The sequence below is a fragment of the Loxodonta africana genome, chromosome 11, assembly GCF_030014295.1.
Source record: "Loxodonta africana isolate mLoxAfr1 chromosome 11, mLoxAfr1.hap2, whole genome shotgun sequence".
NCBI lineage: Eukaryota > Metazoa > Chordata > Mammalia > Proboscidea > Elephantidae > Loxodonta > Loxodonta africana.
This window is the reverse complement of record NC_087352.1, coordinates 76,798,891-76,825,401: the sequence shown is the minus strand read 5'-3', so window position 1 is coordinate 76,825,401 and position 26,511 is coordinate 76,798,891. Positions and strand designations below refer to the sequence as shown.

General features: G+C 41.1%; 1 protein-coding gene across 5 annotated transcripts in view; it reads right to left on the bottom strand.

Annotated features, from left to right (window-relative positions):
• Nucleotides 1–26,511, bottom strand: part of B4GALT6 (beta-1,4-galactosyltransferase 6) — a 347,211-nt gene that overhangs the window by 24,349 nt on the left and 296,351 nt on the right. For 3 of the 5 annotated variants that reach the window (XM_064294625.1, XM_023543908.2, XM_003406340.4), the window contains exon 3: nt 16,540–16,653. The exons of 1 other annotated variant lie outside the window; for it this stretch is intronic. In XM_064294625.1, coding sequence (XP_064150695.1) covers nt 16,540–16,653 — 114 coding nt within the window. Of the gene's footprint in view, nt 1–16,539; nt 16,654–26,009; nt 26,111–26,511 lie in introns of all 5 variants that reach the window. One more of the 5 variants, XM_023543907.2, reaches the window with a different exon arrangement.

The window sequence follows — 26,511 nt, the reverse complement described above, 5'->3', positions numbered from 1 at the left end:
GCAAAGAATATTGAATATACCATTGAGTGCCAAAAGAACAAATAAATTTGTCTTCGTAAAAGTACAACCAGAATGCTCCTTAGAAGCAAGCTTGGTGAGATTGCATCTTACATACTTTAGACATGTTGTCAGGAGGGATCAATCTCTGGAGGAGGACATCATGCTTGGCAAAGTACAGAGTCAGCAGAAAAGAGGACGACCCTCAACAAGATAGACTGACACAGTGGCTGCAACGATGAGCTCAAGCATGACAATGATTGTAAGGATGGCGCAGGACCGGGCAGTGTTTCGTTCTGTTGTGCATAGGGTTGCTATGAGTCGGAACCGACTGGATGGTACCTAATGACAACAACAATTTCAATATGGTCAGTGGGTAGGGACATGACAGCATAGTATGTATGAGCTAATTAAGCAGTTAGTACGTTGTGAAGGAGGCTGAATCTTAGCTTCTGCCCTCTGGGGAAATTCTTTAGCCTCTCTGCGCCTCAGCTTTCTCATCTGTATCAGGGGACAGCAGTGTCTGCCTCCCAAAGTGGCTGTGTTGATTAGATGAAATAGTGCATGTGAGGGATCAAGTACAGGGCCTGTCATAAGGTCCACACTTACAAATATCAGCTACTATTACTGCATCTACTGTACTGGGATTTCTTAAGAGAAGGAATTTGCAAACAGAATTCAAGAAATTTATTTTGAGCATCACTATGTATCATGTCCTTGATATACAAAATGGAAAAGCCATGGACTTCTAAGATGTTCCTAGTCTAACAAGCACGCACTCTCCAAATTAACAAATATATGATTTTTACTGTATTAAAAAACAACCCACTGCCGTCATGTCAATTTCAACTCAGAGAGCCTACTGGAAAGAGCAGAAATGCTCCATAGGGTTTCCAGGGAGTGGCTGGTGGATTCGAACTCCCCATCTTTTGGTTCCCAGCTGCTCTCTTAACCACTGTGCCACCAGGGCTCTTTTACTGCATAACTTTTCTGATTTATACCATTTAGAGAGGATTGACTCTTAGATAGAAAATCATTTCCATTCACTTAGCCAAAAACAGAACTAAGAATCAGGGTTTCTCTGTCTCCTCACCCAAGAATTAAAATAGCTGCATGATTGCTTAAGTCCCTTTCAAAGCAATGCTACCCTCAGTATTTTCAGTGTTACAGAGGATTAGGATATAAAAGGCAAGTCGAATGGAACTTCCAAATTGGTACAAATTGCTCTGGAATACCCTCCTGCCAAGTTCTTCTCTCTAACCTCCTCTTTTCATGAAATACAAACCAGCAAATGTTAAGCTTTCATATTCCACGTCTTCTAAGCCTCCTGTGGCCACGGATTCCATATATAAAAAACTCAGTTCCTCCCTAGAGCTTTCCTCTCCTCCTGCTATTTCCACATTCCACAGAGATTTCACGGTGGCCTCTCTTTCCATCCCCACCTTCATCCTTACTAGATAGAAACTTCATAGCTTCCACTAAGCACTGAGACTTGCTATACAAAAATATTTTACATGCAAATGCCTGTTTCACAGAGTAAGCCAGGAAAAAATTTGCAACCTTCTAACATCTGCCTGTTCTGCTGTCAAATTTGTGGTCTTCTATAACCAAATACCTACCTTTTAGTGTGACGAAACACACAAACTAGCTAATCTTTGAAAACTTAGATTTACCTAAAGAAGAGAGAAACCTATGAACCTGCAGAGAAAAGGGTAGGTCAAATGTAAGACTGATCAGTCAACCTAAGTACAGACCATTATGGCTCCGCTGACAAAAACAGAATCTAGCGCTATAATCGAATAAGGCTCACACAAAGAAATCTGATGCATTTAATGGTATGCATGATAGCTAAAAATGACAGTAATTAGTCTAAATAATAAGCAGTTCATACAAGTAACTGAAGTTAGTATTCTTTATGCACTGTTAAGCCAACTTTTTTTTTTTTGGTCTTTTTTCCAGCTTCACTGCTTCAACAGCTGAAATCATCATTGTCAGTTTTCTCCAGAATCATTTGCAGTTTAATTTTCAGCTCAAACACACATGCACTGGCAAATTACAAGCCAGGCCTTCTATCTTTCTCCTCAAAGGAGAGGTCTCTTGTGTCCCTCACTCACTATCCCTGACACCAGAAGCAGCCTACTCTCACCTTCCTCCTGACTGTCTGCTGAGCAACGCCCATCCGCACCCCCCGCCCCCCCCAGAGTCCTCCAGCAGCTTTCCTGTGTCTGCACTCCTTCTTTGCCCTGAAATCTTCATGTCTTGCTGGCTGAAGGTCAAAGATGACCCAGTGGCCTGAGGCTATCATCAGAGGGGTAATAGCAACATTGCTATGCTGGGAGGAGGCAGAGGGAAACCAGGGCTCCAGGCCAGGAATGGCCACCACTGGGAACTGCGAAAATAAACCATAAAGAGAGAGAAGGAAGAACAGACACCAATTACAGAGGGAGGGAGGGTTGTTAGGGAGAAGATCCTGGGCAGAGAAGGGAAAGGATAAGGATGTAGTATACCAAGAGTGGCCAAAGAAGCATTCAAACTATCCTCAGCAAAAGGAACTTCTGAAGCTCAGATGCAGAGAGAGGGGTGGCCAGGTTCCCCACCATAGCACCCACCAAGCCCACCTTCATCTCTGAACGAAGGCAAGAAGTAAGAAGCAGTGAGCCAGACCAGCAGCCTTCCTTCACTCGCGGGATTTCAAGGACAACTGAAGAAAGGCCCTGCTGGGCTCCATGCAGCATGCCAATCTCCACTCTTCTCTTGCACTCAGTCTGAAGTTTTCACCTGGGAACTGTGCTTTCTTCCCCCAATTAGAGATGGAAAAGTAAAAAAATAAATATACTGACTAAAATCCATTTACTTTACCCAGTAGTATAACCAATCAGCAAACAAATATAAATTATATAACTCATCAAATATTGAGCTTCACTACTTTGAGGATGGATTGAGGTTAGAGAGGAAAGAACAGGGGAACTATGAGGCCACCCATTACCTAGAGGGTTGTGGTGAAATGAGTTCCTTTATGTGACCTTTCACCTTGGTTCTTCGGAAAAACAGCTTGAGAAATTCATCCCCTAAAGCCCTAAGGAGATATCTTTACCCTAGCTTTTTGTCCCAGAGGGTTTGTTACTTTTGTCCAGGTTGGCTGACATTTCCTGCATAAGCCGTAAACAACTTGGTTTGATACTTATTATTGTCTGGTCTTGGGCTGCTGCAGGTCCTGTGACTGGTATGCACCTTGCAGGGATTGGGCAATAAAGACTCTGCAAACAAAGTGTCTGTAGCCTACTATGCAAAGGAAGTATCTGCAGCCTAACGAGAGGGGATTGGTCAGTTCATGGCCACCTGCTGGAAGGGGCCAAGTCTTGAAATTGACAAGGAGTTGTATATATACGCAGCCAACCCCACAGAGGTTTTTCAGACAGAAAGAAGCAAGAAGAGAGACAGCAGGAAGAAGCAAAAGGAAGAAAGAGACAGGAGGCAAGGAATCTCCTAAACGAGCTGTAACACAGGTCAAGGAATGTAACGTTGAAGACAGTAAGAGAAGTAGAGAGTGACATAGGAGGTACAGCTAGTGTCAGAACTGGTAAAAAGGTTGGAGAGTGGAGGTATGACTGACCTCTACCTCATGAGAATCAGCTTCGGGCTGATCCTGGTCATTATCTCCCCACCGTGAAGCAGACAGGTTTGGATGCTATTACTACCGCTACTATTACTACTCCTGCCATTTCACAAGGATAAAGTGGAAAAGTAGGGATTTAAAGTCAATTGTAAGCTACTGCTCAGTCTTGGCAACACAGTCTCGATGCCAAACTACTGTAATGTGTGAGGATACCTTAGTGGCATCCTGAGTGACACAAGATATTTACTATAATTTCCTAATGCTGAATTTGCAAGACATGGATTCTGCCTCCCATTTTGGGGAGTTGGCTCCCAGTGGGCTTAGGGTCCATTAGTTATACATGGGCCCAAATGATGGGTTCACTGTGGTATGGATTATAATGTATCACCACACAATTTAGGATATTTTTCTATTAAAATACAATTCTGAAAATAACAGCTACTGAGTACACACGAATTATTTGTGTTTACATTTACACGTCGATTTACATTCAGCCACCAAAAATTAGGAGAGAGGCACCGAACACTTTCTCATTCAAAGCCTTCAGAAGGAACCCACATGGCTGATACCCTGACTCGGACTTCCAGCCTCTATAATTGTGAGAAAATAAGCTGTTCTTTAAAGCCACCCACTTCATGGTATTTTGTAATGATAGTCCTAGGAACTAAGGCAGCACATAAACCCTAACTCTGGATACTCTGGCTTTTGTCACTGCTTCAGCTTCAGGGTATCAAATGTGTCACAGCCCAGAGCTCTGATGACAGCACCAAAGAAAAATTTAACTTCCCCTAGAAATGGCCCTCCAAACAAATTTCTCTCTGAAGTCAAAAAAGATTTTTATGATAAAGATGTCACATAACCTCACTCCACAACTTCTCTCTGCCACGTGAGTACAGCTCTGAGGCTCAATGGTTGGTTATGTAGGTCATCTTGCCACCAGTAACCTAGTGTCCCTTAGAGGCCAACAACTCTGCTGGATTTTGGATTCTTTATTTAGGCTTTTCAACTTCTGAAATTTTATAACTTTATTCAACTAGTCTTAAAGTGACCATACTGAGTGATCAAAACATCCGATAGAGTGGTTTTCAGTCACCCATGGTATCCCCGTGCCACATGCAATGCGCCTGTCCACGGGGTGAATGGATGAATAGATGAGCCCAAACCATAAAGCTGCTATTTCCATTTACCTCTCTCTCGCTTCCCTCCCACCTGCATTTCAACTCCCCAGCTCCACCAGGTGCTAAAACATGCATTTAAGACATCTGTGCAAAAGGTATCCCACATGTAAACAAATTAACAGCCCCTGTAAAGCCCAAGGAAACCCTGGTGGTATAGTGGTTAAGAGCTAGCTGCTAACCAAAAGGTTAGCAGTTCAAATCCACCAGGCACTCCTTGGAAACTCTATGGGGCAGTTCTACTTTGTCCTAGAGGGTTGCTATGAGTCGGAATTGACTTGACAGCAACAGGTTTTTAGTTTTTATTTTTGTACAGCCCAAGTTCTTGTTTCCTAATAAAGGTGTGTATGACCCAAGCCATAGTCTTTTCAATAGCCTATATGCATATGAAAGCGGACAGTGAAAAAGAAGATAGAAAAAAAAAAAAGATGCATTCAAACTATGGTGTTGGCAAAGAATAATGAATATACTGTGGACTGCCGGAAGAACAAACAAATCAGTCTTAGAAGAAATACAACCAGGATGCTCCTTAGAAGTGAGGATGGCAAAACTTCGGCTCACTTACTTTGGACATGTCATCTGGAAAGATCAATCGCTGGAAAAGGACATCATGGTTGCTAAAGTAGAGGGTCAGTGAAAATGAGCCAAACCCTCAATGAGACTGACTGACACAACTACCAAAAAAATGGACTCAAACACACCAATGATCACGAAGACGGTGCAGAACCAGGCAGTGTTTCGTTCTGTTATACTATGAGTCGGAGCCAACTTGACAGTGACAAGAATACTGACCATAACCTAGTTCTGAACAAGCATTTCTTCCCTTGCTATGACTCTTGCTTTACTGAGAGCTAACCTTATTCTCCAGTTAACAGTCCTTGCTCTCTGTCCCTACTTTTGTCTTTTAATCCACCCCATAAAATCTTTAATTCATTCCAAGGGACTTCATATCCTTCATTACATTCTCCCAAACTGTTTCCGAGTCCCTGCCAATTAATAAGCTGACAACCTCCTTTAAATTCATAACCTACAACCACTTATCTCCTCAAATTTGTGACATACATTTTAACATTCTGACATAGGGATGTACCCTGTAATCAAGGTGTACAGATAATGTACTGCTTCTTATCTCTCGAAAGCCATTATAAAATCGATGACATGCCTTGTCAAGAAAATACAGCGTATCATATACTCACTCCTCCTGCCTTTTTTCTGGAACCGTTCAATTACCAAGAAATTACCATCTACTATAGCTCAATATTTCTTTTAGAATGTTTCTTCTAGAATACCATCCCCCAGCTCCTCTTAAGTAAGAACTGTATTCTTCCCTTCAAACCGTGTGAAGTGAAAGGTGCTCACTTTCTTTCCTATGGCCACAATCTTGAGGTCAGGCATAAAAGAAGGTATTCTGCAGTCATCCCTATACTTGACAAATAATCATTTACTTCCTTCTTTTACAAACTTACCCTCTTTGACAATAGTTCATGACTTTTAGCCACCACGGCACCTCCGGTATACAGCCATGCTCCCTGTCAGGTGCTCTTGCGTCCCTGCACTGCATCGCTGTGCACCCACTCCATATCCATGCCCTGAGCATCACTGTCACCTAGAGGCAACTGGCTTCATCTCTGACACCACACTCCTGTTCTTTTACCCTTCCTACCCCTCTCCTCCCACTAAACTCTTCAATCTCACGGAGGCCCCTCTGCTATGTCCCCATTTCTCCAGTCTATCGGCCTCTTCATAAAGCAGTTCACTAACTTTGTCCATGTGCTTGTTTAGAATGCAGGTTACTGGCCCCATCCTCAAGGCTTTCATGTCAGCAGATGCCCGTGGGTCATGTGTGTGGCCACCAAGCTTTAAATGAACACATTCTGCTGCTTGAAGAACTGCCCACATTTGAATCCTGCCTCCCAAAAGAAGCCACTAGAACCCACTCTCCCAATCTTTCTAGCAGCTGGGAGCAATCACATGGCTAGATGGACAGACCCGCAGGAGACTTTGATGCAGGGGTGACAACATGAGGACATGGGGACTTTGCAGTAACAGCCTTTAGGAAAAAGTGGTAGCAGAGGCACTTGGCCTGCTTCAAGATCGCAGCAGTGGCCCCTCTGGTCTCCGTCCTGAGCACTGCTAGTGGACCCTGTCATCTCTGCTTCACAGCATGGTGCAGGCCTTGTTTTGGCTGCTCAGTCTCTGAGCCTAACTCTTTGCCCACGTGGATTTTCTGTGAGCAACCTAACAACTTTTCACAGATTCCCCTCCCTCTTAAACTAGATAAAGTGTACTCTCTGGTTTGCAACCAAGAACCCTCTTACTATAGGTCCGGGGTTTGGCTTTGAAGTCTGAGTTTTGAACGAACGTCCCAGCTGATCGTGGTGCAGGTCATCCCTGGACCTTATTTAGAAAAACTCAGCTCTACTAGCCCCACCCAATCCTATCACCTATATACCCATAAACGCCTTTCCTTCCCCCTCCCTTCCTGACCTGCCACACCTTGGCACACCTGTGCTGCCAATCCCAAACTTGGATCACAACCCTCTGTGCTCTAATACTCCATCTAATAAATACCACTGAAGAAAAGAACATAAACATATAGATGAATGTCATGATTAAGTGAGGGTACCTAATATGTTGCCTGGAACACAGTAAGCCTCCAATAAAAACAAGTGTGTCATTATCTGGGCGTTCCAACCCCACAGCAGGGCTCTGTTTGCTGGTTAAACCCAAAACCAAACCAGCTGCTGAAGAGTCAGTTCCAACACATGGCAGCCCCACATGTGTCACAGTAGAACTGTGCTCCATAGGATTTTCAACGGCTGATTTTTTAGAAGCAGATCACCAGGCCTGTCTTCCATTATTCCTCTGGGTAGACTGAAACCACAAACCTGTCCTTTAGCAGCCAACTTGTTAACCATTTGTGCCATGTGGTGACTCCATTTGCTGGTTACCCCTTTTAATTTATGACTAGTTTACTCCACTTTCCCTTTCCCTACTTTTTTAAAAATATTTACTGTTGTTACTGTTGTTGTTAGGTACAGTCGAGTTGGTTCTGACTCATAGCAACTCTATGTACAACAGAACAAAACACTGCCAGTCCTGCCCCATCCTCAAAATCATTGCTATGTTTGAGCTCACTGTTGCAGCCACCGTGTCAGTCCATCTCATTGACAGTCTTCCTCTTTTTCACTGAGCCTCTACCCTACCAAGCATGATGTCCTTCTCCAGGACTGATCCCTCCTGATAACACGTCCAAAGTATGTGACATAAAAGCTCACCATTCTTGCTTCTAAGGAGCATTCTGGCTGTACTTCTTCCAAGACAAATTTGTTAGTTCTTTTGGCAGTCCATGGAATATTCAACATTCTTCACCAACACCATAATTCAATGGCATCAATTCTTCTTTTGTCTTTATTCATTGTCCAATTCTTGCATGCATATGAAGCGAGTGAAAACACCATGGCTTGGCCAGGTGCACCTTGGTCCTCAAAGTGACATCTTTGATTTTCAACACTTTAAAGAGGTCTTTTGCAGCAGATTTGCCCAATGCAATGTGTCACTAGATTTCTCGACTGCTGCTTTCATGGATGTTGATTGTGGAACCAAGTAAAATGAAATCCTTGACAACGTCCATCTTTTCTCCGTTTATCATGATTTTTTTTTTTCTTATTGGTCCTGTTGTGAGGATTTTTCTTTTATGTTAAGGTGCAATCCATACTGCACCATACTGAAGACTGTATACAGTCTTTGATCTTTGTCAGTAAGCGTTTCAAGTCTTCTTCCCTTTCAGCATGCAAGGTTGTATGATCTACATACAGCAAGTTCGTAATGAGTCTTCCTCCAATCCTGATGTCATGTTCTTCCTTAATATACTCCAACTTCTCCGATTATTTGCTCAGTATACAGATGGAGGAAATATGTTGAAAGGATGTAACCATGATGAACACCTTTTCTGTTTTTAAACCATGCAGTATCCCCTTGTTCTGTTCGAATGACTGCCTCTTGGTCTATGTACAGGTTCTTCATGAGCACTATTAAGTGTTCTGGAATTCCCATTCTTCATGATGTTATCCATGATTTGTTATGATTCACACAGTTGAACGCCTTTGCATAGTCAATAAAACACAGGCAAACATCCTTTCGGTATTCTCTGCTTTCAGCCAAGATCCATCTGACATCAGCAATGATATCCTTCGTTCCACGGCCTCTCCTGAATCTGGGTTTAACTTCTGGCAGTTCACTGTCGATATACTGCTGGAACTGATTTTGAATAATCTTCAGCAAAATTTTACTTTCGTATGATATTAATGAAATTGTTTGATAATTTCTACAGCTTTCTTTGGAATGGGCACAAATACGGATCTCTTCCAGTCAGCAGGCCAGGTAGCTGCCTTCCAAATTTGTTGGCATAGACTAGTGACCACCCCCAGTGCTGTGTCCGTTTGTTGAAACATCTCAATTGGTATTCTGTCAATTCCTGAATCCTTGTTTTTCACCAATGCCTTCAGTGCAGCTTGAACTTCTTCCTAAATATTTACTACTCCCAATGAAGCCACTCAGTCTTTTTTGGCATGCCCCTCAATATACATGTGACCTTGAGCTTTATTAGGAAAACAGAAGCAAGAGACATGAACTCCCTTAACTTTCTCCACCTCATCTCCAAATGTACCATACTCTTGCCTCAGACAAAGAGGATGTTGTTGTTAGGTACTGTTGAGTCAATTTTTAACCCATAGTGACCTTACATAACGCAGCAAAACTGCTCCAGAGGGTTTTCAAGGCTGTAGTCTTTACGGGAGCAGATTGCCAAGTCTTTCTCTGACAGAGCTGCTAGGCAAGTTCAAATTGCCAACCTTTAGGTTAGCAGCCAAGTACTTCACTGTTGTGCTACCAAGGTTCCCTTAGAGGAAGAGGTATTCCTATTATTTTCCAAGACTAACTCTTCAACCTGAGGATACTTCGGTTTCCTTTTACTTTCTCCAGAACCTGGCTCTATGGATACTTCCCTTATGATGTTCTCCCTGGTTCTTCTGGTCTCTCTTCTCTCCACATGTCCTTCCCATAATGCCTAAAACATGCTAAGTCCATCTCTTCCTAAAATGTCCTCACTTAACCCCAGCTTCTCCACATATTTTTTATCCCATTTTTCTTTCCTTTCCCTCCCCCAAATTTTTTTAAGCCAACTAACTTTAACACACTTTCAGTTCACTTCTAGGACCACTATACTTTGCTTCTTACCCTATTAAAAAAAAATTACCCTACAGAAATTGCACTTGCTGTGGTTCCTATTAATTTCCTACTTGCCAAATTCAAAAGCCTTTTCACTGCTGCTCATTCTACGTGTTTTCGGTGGTATGTGAAAAGATGGAATAACCTCTCCTTGGAACTCTCTCCTCATTGACTTCTGGGACACATTCTCTGACTTCTCCATGCTCCTCCTTCTACTGACCTCCCCTCCCACCCCTGAAAGTGCTGATTGTCTCTAGGGACTCACTCTTAGACTTCTTCCTTCCTCACTCACTTCCTCTTATCTCCAGCCCAGACCTCTCTTATGAAATTCAAACCCCAAATTAACTCTCCTGAGCTTTAAACAAAATATGCCCAACAGCGATCTTAACTTCCTCATTCTCCAAATGTGCTGTGCTTATCCTGTTTTACTTGTTTCAGTTAACGATCACCAAGCCACCCAAGTCAGAAACCTGGAAATTAACCTAATCCCTCAGTTGGCTGTCATATCTGGACAACAGTACCACTGCAGCTTCTCCTTCATGCCTCCTCCTCTGCATAATGCCACAGCCTTGCCACATGCCCTTGCTGTTTCCTCTTTGGCCCTAATTGGCACTAAGCTCCTAACGGGTCTCCCTGATTCCAGTATTTCCTCATTCTCCTTCATTTTCCAACCTCTCATCAGAAAAATCTTTCTGAAATACAAGTCTAATCACATTATTCATCTGAATAAAGCCTTCGATGGTTCCCCATTTCCTTAAAGCAGTATGTTTTTGTCATACCCTTTTTGGGCCCTAAACCCTTCGAAACCTGTGCATCCCTACCTAAGAGAAATGCACACAAGTCCCTAAATCACCCCTCGGCATTCAACTCTGTGGGCTCTGCTCCCCTGCAGCCCATCTTGTGGATGCCTCAGGATTCGTGGAACCTACACAGCCCTCAGATTCCTTTGTACCTTACCCAAGATTCTCGCCTCCCCGTCCAGCCGCATTTCCCACACTCCCTACTACACACCCACCCCAGTCACAGCAGACCACTCTCCATTCCTAGGACACACAGAGCCTTCTCATGCTCAGATGCTATTTTGTCTGGGCTGCCTAGTAAACTATCTTGTGAGACCTAGTTCCACCAGCCCTTCTCTCTGAAATCTCCCATTTCTTTCAAGAATGAACTATTCTCTCACTTCTGTCATATACATAACCCTTGTTGTTGTCACTTCTGTCATATACATAACCCTTGTTGTTGTTGATTGGGTGCCGTCGAGTCAGTTCCAACTCATCATGATCCCACGTGATAGAACAGAACTGCCCCATAGGGTTTTATTGGCTGTAATCTTTATGGAAGCAGATCACCAGGTCTTTCTCCCACAGAGCTGCTGGGGTGGGGAGGGGGGTTGACCGCCAACCTTCTGGCTAGCGGTCGAGCACTTAACCATTGTGCCACCAGGGCTCCTTTACATAACCCTACATAACAGTTATCTTACTACCTTTCTCTGATTGTTACCTGCTCTAAGCTGGTACCAAAAACAAAAAAACCAAACCCGTAGAGTCGATCCCGACTCATAGACATCCTATAGGACAGAGTAGAACTGCCCCATAGAGTTTCCAAAGAGTGCCTGGTGGATTCAAACTGTTGACCCTTGGGTTAGCAGCAGTAGCACTTAACCACTATACCACCAGGGTTTCCCTAGCTGGTACAGAAAGGATCATATTCAGTTTGGCTTCCTTCTGCTCCCCGACCTCCTCCCCACCCCACGAACAATATAGCCTGCTGCACGGCCGGTGGTCAATAACACTGATAGCAGTGCTTGTTTACTCTTAAATGGCTCCTGCCTCTCCTTTTTACAAAAAACATGTGTGACAGTTTGTTATATTGAACATTATTTGCACTTTCCTGACATTTACTCACTTCTCTTTTTTTTCTGGCATTTACCTAGTGCTTATCTTTTTTTTTTAATCTTTTCCCTACTTGCTGATTTTCATTTGATTTATTGAGACTCATCTCAAAAAGTCCTTGTACCTTTTGTCATACTCATAAGGTTAGTAACTATAGAAACTTTCAGGGTTAAACTATAAAGGGAACTATTCCAGGACAGAATGTACAAAAGTCACTGAAAATGTATTATATTTGAATAGTAACGAAAAGATCCCAAAACTAAAGGTACATCATCTTCATTTTAATGTAGGGTGCACAACTGACATATTCCATCTCTACCTCGCTCAGAAAAATCAAAATCAAAACATCCACGTGAAACAGTTATTAAGCTCTAAAGTGAGATTTCTATTTTTACTTTGTTAGCACAAATAGTCTCAGTAAGTTTAATGCAGGTAAAAGTGGATTTGCCCTCTTGAGAATCTATAAATACTAACAGTAACAAAGACAATAACTCACACTCTACATATAAATAATATACCGTAAAATAGATTCTATAGGGTGACTAACCACCACTGAATATAACCTATTGCTGAAATCTGTGAAATGCATATTATCTGGATTCCAGTTTGAAGAATTCAAACTTTATGGTAACCCAGTGCCAGCAGTACCATTGCTACGCTAAGGAAAAAGCGAAAATCACGCAGCTAGACAATCACACACACCAATTTTAAGCCCTAACTTCACTTTTGATGATTACAGAAAAATTAAAGCATTCATACATGAATGGTTTTCACCTAAGTAGATCTTATTCTTAGACAGTTATTTGGGGAGGTATTCTACCAATTATATGGGGAGATATCACAGTCAATTATTTTGTGTGAAGTTATAATAGAATTTTTCACTTTGGTGTTTTATTATGCTCTTCTCTATCATCAATGGAAAATAATCCTGTTAATTAAAACATGAAGGATGCATGACTACATATAAAACTCCGTAAGTCCACATGCTTATCCTAGGCTTCTCAGTCTTGTGATCACTGTGAAGTCAGGCTCCACCTGTCAAAGAAGTAGGGGGGAAGGAAGGGAGAATCAAACTAATACCTATCAAGTTTCAAGCACTGTGCTTCATTTTATCCTCACAATACTCGAAAGTGGCTATTATAATCCCCTTTGTACAGACAGCAAATTGAGGCTCTGTTTTGCAGAGGTCACACCACTAGTGAAGGGGCTTTCCTGGATGGCTCATGCAAGGCCTTCTTGGCATATGTGCATTATGTTGGCTGTACCCAGGGCCCCTTTCTAAGCAGTTCTTCATCTGTATGTTGCCATATTTTCTACCAAGTAACGCTGCCACCCTGGCCACAGATAACTGGACAACGGAGTGGTGCCAGACCCAATGCAAGCAGTCCGTGTAGTGGCCTGTAATGAAAAGGTGACTGGCCACACCAGCATGATCCTCTCTTGTAGGGAAATGGAATGCAAGACTGTGGGAAGCAGAGAGAAGGAGCAGGAACACTCAGACACCCAACAAAAAGGCAGTAGGTGGCATAACAGAGGTATTTACAATGAGCTATGGGACTGGAAAAGGAGCCCCGGCGACGCAGTGGTTCAGGGCTCAGCTACTAACCATAAAGGTCAGCTATCTGAACCTACCAGGCATTCCACAGGAGAAAGAGGTGGCAGTCTGCTTCTGTAAAGATTTACAGTTCTACTCTGTCCTATGGGGCTGCTATGAGTCAGAACTGACTCAATGGCAATAAGTATTTTTACAGGTCTACAGGTGAGGAGAGCCAGCATAAAGGCCCAGTAGACAGATGCATTTACAGCGTTTAATGTTAGTACTCATAAAGTACATGATAACTAAACCAAGAACAGAAAGATTTCCAGAAACTATAAACCCTTGAATATGCAAATTATGAAAATGAAATTATTATAATCAATATTCCAACAATAACATTCAGCAGTGGGTTTACTACTGCACAGACAACATTCATTTATTGAAAAACAAGGCTGCAATAACAGTAATGACACACATAACTGCAAAAATCACTAAGCTCCATTTTCTATTGTGACACAGCAAGAGGATAGGAAGATGACAATCATCTCAGATTTTTTTTTCTTTAAATACCAGTGCCCAGGCCCCATGTCAGATCAATTAAATCAGAAACTCAGGAGTTGGGCACAAGAATTAGAAAAACTCCCCAGGTTATTCTATTGTGTAGCCAGCAGTGAGATCCACTACTCAAGACCAGTGGGTTTCAGGGTGTCCAACAATCAGCAGTATTACCATCACCTGGGAACTTGTTAGAAGTGAAAATTCCAGGCCCCAGCCCAGTCCTACTGAATCAGAAACTCTGGGGCGGGTCCCAGCACTCTGTGTTTTATCAAGACCATCCAGATGATTCTGATGTACCCTAAATTCTGAGAACCACAGTCTTAAAAAAAAAAAAAAAAAAACAGTCTTAGAGAACAGTAAAAGGCCAATCTTTCTTTTTATCGATACATAATGTCTGAGTAGAAGTGCCCCATAGGGTTTCCAAGGAGCGGCTGGTAGGTTCAAACTCCCGACCTTGCAGTTAGCAGCACAGCTCTTAACCACTGCACCACCAGGGCTTCAATATCTAGCAACAATAAACTATTTTTAAAAAGTCCTACAAATGATACAATTTGATAGGCAAAGGCCTAATTTCCATGATGGACAAAGGCTAATTTCCTCAATAAAGAAAATTCATGTAAACACATAAAAAAACACACACACACACACTTAGACGTTAATAAGGACATTAGAAGACAAGGATAAACATGCAATTCAAAATGATGATTTATTTAAAATTTTAATTACATAAAAATCAATATACAAACTTATATGTACAAAGTATGATTAAAACTGTGAGGGGGGAAAAAGTACATATAAAAAAAGGCCACAGTAATAGCCACGGCAGCTTCTGAGTAGGGATTATAGTGAGGTTTTTAATAATAATAATGTATTAATGTCACAATTTTGAAAAACATGTTTACAATACAGTATCTTGATCTCTACCTTATACCATACACACAAGTAAAAAACAAAATATTAACATTATTAGAAGGAAATAAAGGAGAATATTTGTATGCCCTTAGAGTAAGGAAAGTTTTCTTAAGACAAAAAAAGCAAAAACCTTAAAGAAAGTAATCGATACACTTCAAAACATCACAATTTCCAACTTCTGTAAAATCAAAGACTCCATAAACATAATGAAAATTAACACAAATTATAATGGAAAGAGAAGCCGGGGACTGCAAAAAGATATTCACCACCCACATGGCAGACAGCAAGTCAGTACTACAGAATATATATAAGGAACTCCCACTAATCAGTACAAAAACCTAATTAACCAATAAAGAGCTGATAAAGTGTATGACTGGGCAATACACAGAAAAGTTAACTTAAAAGTGCTCACAAACATAAAGTTACTCAAACCCACTAATTAAGAGTAAGGTGAAAGATTAACACAATGAAATACCATTTTTTGATCTATGAGATCAGCAAAAATTTTAAAACCTGTCAACCTCAAGTGTTGTGAACGCTGGAGGCAGTGATATACTCATGCTTTTCTGTTTGGATTATAAATTGGTACAGCTGCTTTGGAGAACAGTATGAGAGAATCTGGAAAAACTGTGCCTCTGTGGCCAGCGATTCCACTACTAGATAGCAATCCTCAAGCACACATACGCACAAGGAGATCTGTACTACGTGGCTCTTACAGCACTGCTTCGTAATAGCAAAAAAGTGGCAACAACCTAAACGTTCATAAGCAGGGAAACGGGTAGATGAAATGCGGTACATTTACGCAAAGGTGCACTATACGGTAGTTAAGGGAAACACATTAGATCTGTATGCACCAACACGGATGTTGTTGTTAGGTGTCATGGAGTCGAGTTCGACTCATAGTGACCCAGGTGACAAAGGAGAACTGCCCCATAGGGTGTTCCAGGCTGTAATGTTCATGGAAACAGATCATCAGTTCCTTCTCTAGCAGAGTGGCTGGGCAGGTTCAAACTGCCAGCCTTTCAGTTAGCAGCCAAGTGCTTAACCACTGCACCACTAGGGCTCAAAAATGTTAAGTAATAAAAAGAAAGTTACAGAACGAAATATATTCGATAAGACCATTTATATAAGTTCTTGAAGCTTTCAAAACACTACAGATTTTATATCCAGCCATCTATATGTGTAAAAAAAATTTTTGAAATAACCTGTAAGAACACACGCCAAACTCACAATAGAAGTACCTTCCGGGAAAGGGATGAAGAACTAGCTTTATCTGTTACTATTCTAATATATTCAACAGGAGACTACACATTATTCTCTTGAATACTCTTTTTAAAGGATAATTTGGAAGTAAGTCAAAGTATTAGTTTTTAAATCTGAATGTGAGAAACATGAGTGTTTATCTTTTTCTCTTTTGTATTTTTCTCCAGCTTTTCAATCTTCCTCCCCCATAAACAAAAGGAGCGTTTTACCAAAAAAAAAAATCAAATAACACGCTGTGCAAGATGAACACTAACACCCACAGTAATGACTTGATCCTGATGGGTTCCAATCATGTAGCTTTTCTTGCTATTTCATTATAACACAAGGAAAACAGTTAAGTCAAAATTAGATCACACTTACTCATGTAAGGCAGTTTTTCTGGGCAGGGAAGGTATGGTGAGTATGTGAAGTTTTCCGGAAGGTATGTTGTTGTTTGAATAAGATAATCGCTGGAATTACTGCCTTCAGGATAATCTTGGAGAGAGAGAAAAAAATTACAACAAAAAACTTGCCATTTGCTTTGCTCCTCGTATGACATATGTCACCAACATTCTGAGAGGACCTATAATCTACAGGCTACTTAAAAGCAATTACCTATAAAGCACTAAGGAGGGCAAAAGGCAGCTGTGGTAGCTACTCTCTCATTCACTGCAGCCAGCGTGGGCCTCTCAGCATGATTTCCCGAGGGAACCCGGGGACAAGCCTACAGAGCAGCATGCCCTAGCGTGTGTACATACACAGCAGTCCCATTGCAGCAATATACTCATACACCAGGAACACCTGCTCCCATCCCTCCTAGCTGGGCCAGATCTACAGTGTGTGAGAGCACAACTGCGAACCGTCAGCTATCAAATCGCCACAGTGTGCTGCCGCTAGCTTCTACAGAGCCGAGTGGTGGGAGGGATGCTTTCTCACCCTCTTACACTGAAAAAACTGAGAACTACCCACTCAACTTACTTCTGTAATACAGCCCATTCTGATATTTAGTCATGCCCAACCTGGGAGCTGCAGCCCCTGGGGAGCCCTGGAGCTACTGTTATCTTCGGATTCAGAAAACGATACAGCGCTTAGGACAATGGTTGAGAGCACAACAGTCAAATGCCTGAGGAAAAATCCTTATTCTACAACCTACTAGTTTTGTGCTACAGGGCAAGACAACTTAGTTTCCCATCTGTAAAATGCAGGTAATAATAATGTCTATCCCATATTGTTGCTTTGAGATTTCAAGAAGATAAAATGTATAACTGTGCTTAGGACAATTCCTGGCCCATACAAATATGTGGGTGGTTTAGAGATGAGCACCTGACCCAACATCAACATTCAGGCCTTTCTTGGAACCTTTTTTTTTATTATTAACTTTTATTGAGCTTCAAGTGAACGTTTACAAATCAAGTCATTCTGTCACATGTAAGTTTACATACATCTTACTCCGTACTCCCACTTGCTCTCCCTCTAATGAGTCAGCCCTTCCAGTCTCTCCTTTCGTGACAATTTTGCCAGCTTCCCACTCTCTCTATCCTCCCATCCCCCCTCCAGACAGGAGATGCCAACACAATCTCAAGTGTCCACCTGATATAATTAGCTCACTCTTCATCAGCATCTCTCTCCCACCCACTATCCAGTCCCTTTCATGTCTGATGAGTTGTCTTCGGGGATGGTTCCTGTCCTGTGCCGACAGAAGGTCTGGGGACCATGGCCACCGGGATTCCTCTAGTCTCAGTCAGACCATTAAGTATGGTCTTTTTATGAGAATTTGGGGTCTGCATCCCACTGATCTCCTGCTCCCTCAGGGGTTCTCTGTTGTGCTCCCTGTCAGGGCAGTCATCGATTGTGGCCCGGCACCAACTAGTTCTTCTGGTCTCAGGATGATGCAGGTCTCTGGTTCATGTGGCCCTTTCTGTCTCTTGGGCTCCTAGTTGTCGTGTGACCTTGGTGTTCTTCATTTTCCTTTGCTCCAGGTGGGTTGAGACCAATTGATGCATCTTAGATGGCCGCTTGTTAGCATTTAAGACCCCAGACGCCACATTTCAAAGTGGGATGCAGAATGTTTTCATAATAGAATTATTTTGCCAATTGACTTAGAAGTCCCCGCAAACCATGGTCCCCAGACCGCCGCCCTTGCTCCACTGACCTTTGAAGCATTCATTTTATCCCGGAAACTTCTTTGCTTTTGGTCCAGTCCAATTGAGCTGACCTTCCATGTATTGAGTGTTGTCCTTCCCGTCACCTAAAGCAGTTCTAATCTACTAATTAATCAATAAAAAAAACCTCTCCCTCCCTCCCCCCCTCGTAACCACAAAAGTATGTGTTCTTCTCAGTTTTTACTATTTCTCAAGATCTTATAATAGTGGTCTTATACAATATTTGTCCTTTTGCCTCTGACTAATTTCGCTCAGCATAATGCCTTCCAGGTTCCTCCATGTTATGAAATGTTTCACAGATTCGTCACTGTTCTTTATCGATGCGTAGTATTCCATTGTGTGAATATACCACAATTTATTTACCCATTCATCCGTTGATGGACACCTTGGTTGCTTCCAGCTTTTTGCTATTGTAAACAGAGCTGCAATAAACATGGGTGTGCATATATCTGTTTGTGTGAAGGCTCTTGTTTCTCTAGGGTATATTCCGAGGAGTGGGATTTCTGGGTTGTATGGTAGTTCTAACTGTTTAAGATAACGCCAGATAGATTTCCAAAGTGGTTGTACCATTTCACATTCCCACCAGCAGTGTATAAGAGTTCCAATCTCTCCGCAGCCTCTCCAACATTTATTCTTTTGTGTTTTTTGGATTAATGCCAGCCTTGTTGGAGTGCGATGGAATCTCATCGTAGTTTTAATTTGCATTTCTCTAATGGCTAATGATCGAGAACATTTTCTCATGTATCTGTTAGCTGCCTGAATATCTTCTTTAGTGAAGTGTGTGTTCATATCCTTTGCCCATTTCTTGATTGGGTTGTTTGTCTTTTTGTGGTTGAGTTTTGACAGAATCATGTAGATTTTAGAGATCAGGCGCTGGTCTGAGATGTCATAGCTGAAAATTCTTTCCCAGTCTGTAGGTGGTCTTCTTACTCTTTTGGTGAAGTCTTTAGATGAGCATAGGTGTTTGATTTTTAGGAGCTCCCAGTTATCTGGTTTCTCTTCGTCATTTTTGGTAATGTTTTGTATTCTGTTTATGCCTTGTATTAGGGCTCCTAGGGTTGTCCCTATTTTTTCTTCCATGATCTTTATCGTTTTAGTCTTTACGTTTAGGTCTTTGATCCACTTGGAGTTAGTTTTTGTGCATGGTGTGAGGTATGGGTCCTGTTTCATTTTTTTTCAAATGGATATCCAGTTATGCCAGCACCATTTGTTAAAAAGACTATCTTTTCCCCAATTAACTGACACTGGGCCTTTGTCAAATATCAGCTGCTCATACGTGGATGGATTTATATCTGGGTTCTCAATTCTCTTCCATTGGTCTATGTGCCTGTTGTTGTACCAGTACCAGGCTGTTTTGACTACTGTGGCTGTATAATAGCTTCTGAAATCAGGTAGAGTGAGGCCTCCCACTTTCTTCTTCTTTTTCAGTAATGCTTTGCTTATCCGAGGCTTCTTTCCCTGCCATATGAAATTGGTGATTTGTTTCTCTATCACCTTAAAAAATGACATTGGAATTTGGATCAGAAGTGCATTATATGTATAGATGGCTTTTGGTAGAATAGACATTTTTACTATGTTAAGTCTTCCTATCCATGAGCAAAATATGTTTTTCCACTTAAGTACGTCCTTTTGAATTTCTTGTACTAGAGCTTTGTAGTTTTCTTTGTATAGGTCTTTTACATCCTTGGTAAGATTTATTCCTAAGTATTTTATCTTCTTGGGGGCTACTGTGAATGGTATTGATTTGGTTACTTCCTCTTCGGTGTTCTTTTTGTTGATGTAGAGGAATCCAAGTGATTTTTGTATGTTTATTTTATAACCTGAGACTCTGCCAAACTCTTCTATTAGTTTCAGTAGTTTTCTGGAGGATTCCTTAGGGTTTTCTGTGTATAAGATCATGTCATCTACAAATAGAGATAATTTTACTTCCCCCTTGCCAATCCGGATGCCTTTTATTTCTTTGTCTAGCCTAATTGCCCTGGCTAGGACTTCTAGCACGATGTTGAATAAGAGCAGTGATAAAGGGCATCCTTGTCTGGTTCCCGTTCTCAAGGGAAATGCTTTCAGGTTCTCTCCATTTACAGTGATATTGGCTGTTGGCTTTGCATAGATGCCCTTTATTATGTTGAGGAATTTTCCTTCAATTCCTATTTTGGTGACAGTTTTATCATAAATGGGTGTTGGACTTTGTCAAATACCTTTTCTGCATCAATTGATAAGATTATGTGGTTTTTGTCTTTTGTTTTATTTATGTGATGGATTACATTAATGGTTTTTCTGATATTAAATCAGCCTTGCATACCTGGTATAAATCCCACTTGATGGTGGTGAATTATTTTTTTGATATGTTGTTGAATTCTATCGGCTAGAATTTTGTTGAGGATTTTTGCATCTATGTTCATGAGGGATATAGGTCTGTAATTTTCTTTTTTTGTAATGTCTTTACCTGGTTTTGGTATCAGGGAGATGGTGGCTTCATAGAATGAGTTGGGTAGTATTCTGTCATTTTCTATGCTTTGAAATACCTTCAGTAGTAGTGGTGTTAACTCTTCTCTGAAAGTTTGGTAGAACTCTGCAGTGAAGCTGTCCGGGCCAGGGCTTTTTTTTGTTGGGAGTTTTTTGATTACCGTTTCAATCTCTTTTTTTGTTCTGGGTCTATTTAGTTGTTCTACTTCTGAATGTGTTAGTTTAGGTAGGTAGTGTTTTTCCAGGAATTCATCCATTTCTTCTAGGTTTGCAAATTTGTTAGAGTACAATTTTTTGCAATAATCTGATATGATTCTTTTAATTTCATTTGGTTCTGTTGTGATGTGGTCCTTCTCGCTTCTTATTTGGGTTATTTGTTTCCTTTCCTGTATTTCTTTAGTCAGTCTAGCCAATGGTTTATCAATTTTGTTAATTTTTTCAAAGAACCAGCTTTTGGCTTTGTTAATTCTTTCAATTGTTTTTCTGGTCTCTAATTCATTTAGTTCAGCTCTAATTTTTATTATTTGTTTTCGTCTGGTGCCTGATGGATTCTTTTGTTGCTCACTTTCTATTTGTTCAAGTTGTAGGGACAGTTCTCTGATTTTGGCTCTTTCTTCTTTTTGTATGTGTGCATTTATCGATATAAATTGGCCTCTGAGCACTGCTTTTGCTGTGTCCCAGAGGTTTTGATAGGAAGTATTTTCATTCTCGTTGCATTCTATGAATTTCCTTATTCCTTCCTTGATGTCTTCTATAACCCAGTCATTTTTCAGGAGGGTATTGTTCAGTTTCCAAGTATTTGGTTTCTTTTCCCTAGTTTTCCTGTTATTGATTTCTAGTTTTATTGCCTTGTGGTCTGAGAAGATGCATTGTAATATTTCGGTGTTTTGGACTCTGCAAAGGTTTTATGACCTAATATGTGGTCTATTCTAGAGAATGTTCCATGTGCGCTAGAAAAAAAAGTATACTTTGCAGCAGTTGGGTGGAGAGTTCTGTATAAGTCAATGAGGTCAAGTTGGGTGACTGTTGTAATTAGGTCTTCCGTGTCTCTATTGAGCTTCTTACTGGATGTCCTGTCCTTCTCCGAAAGTGGTGTGTTGAAGTCTCCTACTATAAATGTGGAGGTGTCTATCTCACTTTTCAATTCTGTTAAAATTTGATTTATGTATCTTGCAGCCCTGTCATTGGGTGCATAAATATTTAATATGGTTATGTCTTCCTGATCAATTGTCCCTTTTATCATTATATAGTGTCCTTCTTTATCCTTTGTGGTGGATTTAAGTCTAAAGTCTATTTTGTCAGAAATTAATATTGCTACTCCTCTTCTTTTTTGCTTATTGTTTGCTTGATATATTTTTTTCCATCCTTTGAGTTTTAGTTTGTTTGTGTCTCTAAGTCTAAGGTGTGTCTCTTGTAGGCAGCATATAGACGGATTGTGTTTTTTTATCCAGTCCGAGACTCTCTCTTTATTGGTGCATTTAGTCCATTTACATTCAGCGTAATTATAGATAAATAAGTGTTTAGTGTTGTCACTGTGATACCTTTTTATGTGTGTTGTTGACAATTTCATTTTCCCACATACTTTTTTGTGCTGAGATGTTTTTCTTAGTAAATTGTGAGATCCTCATTTTCGTAGTGTTTGACTTTATGTTTGTTGAGTCGTTACGTTTTTCTTGGCTTTTATCTTGAGTTATGGAGTTGTTATACCTCTTTGTGGTTACCTTATTATTTACCCCTATTTTTCTAAGTAAAAACCTAACTTGTATTGTTCTATATCGCCTTGTATCACTCTCCATATGGCAGTTCTATGCCTCCTGTATTTAGTCCCTCTTTTTGATTATTGTGATCTTTTACATATTGACTTCCATGATTCCCTGTTATGAGTATTTTTTTTTAATTAATCTTAATTTGTTTTTGCGATTTCCCTGTTTGAGTTGATATCAGGATGTTCTGTTTTGTGACCTTGTATTGTGCTGGTATCTGATATTATTGGTTTTCTGACCAAACAATATCCTTTAGTATTTCTTATAGCTTTGGTTTGGTTTTTGCAAATTCTCTAAACTTGTGTTTATCTGTAAATATCTTAATTTCTCCTTCATATTTCAGAGAGAGTTTTGCTGGATAGATGATCCTTGGCTAGCAGTTTTTCTCCTTCAGTGCTCTGTATATGTCGTCCCATTCCCTTCTTGCCTGCATGGTTTCTGCTGAGTAGTCTGAACTTATTCTTATTGATTCTCCCTTGAAGGAAACCTTTCTTTTCTCCCTGGCTGCTTTTAAAATTTTCTCTTTATCTTTGGTTTTGGCGAGTTTGATGATAGTATGTCTTGGTGTTTTTCTTTTTGGATTAATCTTAAATGGGGTTCGATGAGCATCTTGGATAGATATCCTTTCGTCTTTCATGATGTCAGGGAAGTTTTCTGTCAGGAGTTCTTCAACTATTTTCTCTGTGTTTTCTGTCCTCCCTCCCTGTTCTGGGACTCCAATCACACGCAAGTTATCCTTCTTGATAGAGTCCCACATGATTCTTAGGGTTCCTTCATTTTTTTTAATTCTTTTATCTGATTTTTTTTCAGCTATGTTGGTGTTAATTCCCTGGTCCTCCAGATGTCCCAGTCTGCATTCTAATTGCTCGAGTCTGCTCCTCTGACTTCCTATTGCATTGCCTAATTCTGTAATTTTATTGTTAATCTTTTGGATTTCTACATGCTGTCTCTCTATGGATTCTTGCAACTTATTAATTTTTCCACTATGTTCTTGAATAATCTTTTTGAGTTCTTCAACAGTTTTATCAGTGTATTCCTTGGCTTTTTCTGCAGTCTGCCTTATTTCGTTTGTGATGTCTTGAAGCATTCTGTAAATTAGTTTTTTATATTCTGTATCTGATAATTCCAGGATTGTGTCTTCATTTGGGAAAGATTTTGATTCTTTTGTTTGGGGGGTTGTAGAAGCTGTCATGGTCTGCCTCTTTATGTGTTTGATATGGACTGCTGTCTCCGAGCCATCACTGGGAAACTAGTTTTTCCAGAAAATCCGCTAAAAAAAAATGCAGTCAGATCCCTATCAGAATTGCCTTTGGATTATAACTGCCACCTTGTTCCCTGTAAGGATGAAAGTCTGAGATTTGGATCATATATGCTTGGCTGTAGCTGGTTCTGTGTTTTTAGTCCAATTAGGGGTGGATTTTTGGTCCCTGGGTTTTTTTTTGGGGGGGGTTCCTTCTCTCAGGCCGAAAGAGCGGGTTAGAAAAAGAGCAAAAGAAAAAAAAAAGGGGAGGGGAAAGCAAAGCTGCCACAGAGCCGGAGCTTTTCTCCCTCTGGTTCAGGCAATTCCAATGTTAATGAAGCCGCTTGACTGGGACGCTGGCACCAGGCTCTGAAAACAATCGCTGCTTCCCTGTATTTGTTCGTTTTCCGTCTCTAAATCTGTGTTTGTTGTTCAGGGTTCATAGATTGTTATGTACGTGATCGATTCACTTGTTTTTCTGAGTCTTTGTTGCAAGAGGGATCCAAGGTAGCGTCTACCTAGTCCGCCATCTTGGCCCCCTCTTGGAACTTTTTAAAAAATTATTATTGTGGTAATATATAACATTTGTCATTCCAACCATTTTTGCATGTACAACTCAGTGACACTGATCACATTTGCCATTTTGTGCACCCATGACCACTGTTTTCAAATTTTTCCTTCACAATTAACAGAAACTCAATGCTCCTTAAGCAATAACTCTCCCTTTCTCCCTCCCACGCACCCACCCATGGTGACCATTAATAAACTTTGGTTTCTATGCATTTGCCTATTCTAGATATTTCACGTAAGTGGGATCATACAATGTTTGTCCTTTTGTGTCTGACTCACTTCAGTCAGCATACTGTTTCAAGGTTTACCCGTGTCACATGTATCTGGACTTCATTTCTCTTTCTGGTTGAATAATATTCCATTGCATTTAAGTACCACATTTTGTTTACCCATTCATTTGCTGATAGACATTTTGGGTTGTTTCCACTTTTTGGCTATTGTGAATGGTGCTACAACAAACACTGGTGTACTTCTTAGAACTTTTAGACTTACAACCAAAGAGATCAAGTCACAGTCGTCCCTTTCTGGAGTAAAATTCTAAGATGCAAACCTGGGAACCCCAAGCTGCCAGTTTCCTGCTATACAAAAGCAGCTGGTCTGAGAGAATAAGACCAACATGCAGTGACAAAGAGGTGACAGATGGAAAGAGCTGATTAAACTTGTCCGTCACCTGGATCACAAACCATGCATTTACAGAAAATGAAGGTCTAGCAAACACTATAGGGAAAGGTGAAGATATTGGAATATGTGGCTGCTTCTTTCCATCTTTAGGATTCTGCTACAATGAAAGAGCAGATTCCTGTCTGAACTAGCCTGCATGGGAAGAGGTAGAACAAGTATACGACTTTTAAAAGAGAAGCCTGTCTGCCAGTGGTGCCCTGATTGCACAGTGGTTAAGAGCTCAGGCCACTAACCAAAAAGTCAGCAGTTTGAACCCACCAGCCACTCCCTGGAAACCCTATGGGGCAGTTCTACTCTGTTCTACAGGATTGCTATGAGTTGGAATTGACTCAATGGCAAGAGGTTTGAGTTTTGTTTTGTTTTTGGCTGCCAATGACCAGCAAGCAATGGGGTGAAGGTCAAAGTCTTGTTGAACTTCAGTAAAAGCTGAACCCTCTGACCCATGGGAAAAATGATAGATTCTTGGCAATTAGATACGAATTACACGAGAAGAGCCAAAGAAAACTAAGCACCTCCCTTTAAACCTTTGCCTAACATAAACACTCATTCATCATAAAAATGGAGCTGACAAGGATGCAGCCTGGGAGCCAGGACAGCACTTCAGAGTGAAAAAGACCCTCCTCCAAGTCCACCTGAGGTGAGCAGAAGAGGGACCCGCAGAAGCCGCTGAGCTGGGGGTTATGGGGATGGACGAAGGCTCCAGGCCTGGCACCAAGAAAGAGATAAAAGCCAGAAAAGAAGGTCCAATTCCAAAGGACTGCTAACCCCTGAAAATCCCAGTTATGAATCTGACAGAGCATTAATAAGGTTTTATTATAATGCCAGAAAACCCCAGCATGACGGTGCAACTGCTAAGGCAGTCCTCTTCCATCAGGAAGAGGGAGAGCCCCAGTGAGACAATCCTCCCCAAAGCCTTTCACCAGAAGAGCCCTGGAGAGCAAATGAGAAGGAAAAGGAAAATCCTCCTACCTGGGGGATAGTGGGGCAGGTGGTGTTCCGTGGACACTAATTGTTTTGTATGCTCAGAAGTCCCTCTAGTAGCCGATACCCTGTATCTCACCCACATGTACCTGAAAAATTTAAAGCTACTAAACATTGGCATCCTGGTGGTACAGGGCTAAAAAGCTACGGCTGCTAACCAAAAGGTTGGCAGTTCGAATCCATCAGCCACTCCTTGGAAACCCTTTTGGGCAGTTCTACTCTGTCCTATAAGGTCACTATGAGTCGCAATGGACTCAATGGCAGTGGGTTTAAACAGGAGCCCTGGTGGTGCAACGGTTAAGCTCACGGCTGTTAACCAAAAGGTTGGCAGTTCAAACTCACCCAGCAATTTCAGGGTAGAAAAACCTGGCGACCTGCTTCCGTAAAGATTACAGCCAAGAAAACCCTGTGGTGCAGCTCTACTCTGTCACATGGGGTCTTCTATGAGTTGGAAACGACTTGAAAACACCCAACAACAACAAACATAAAA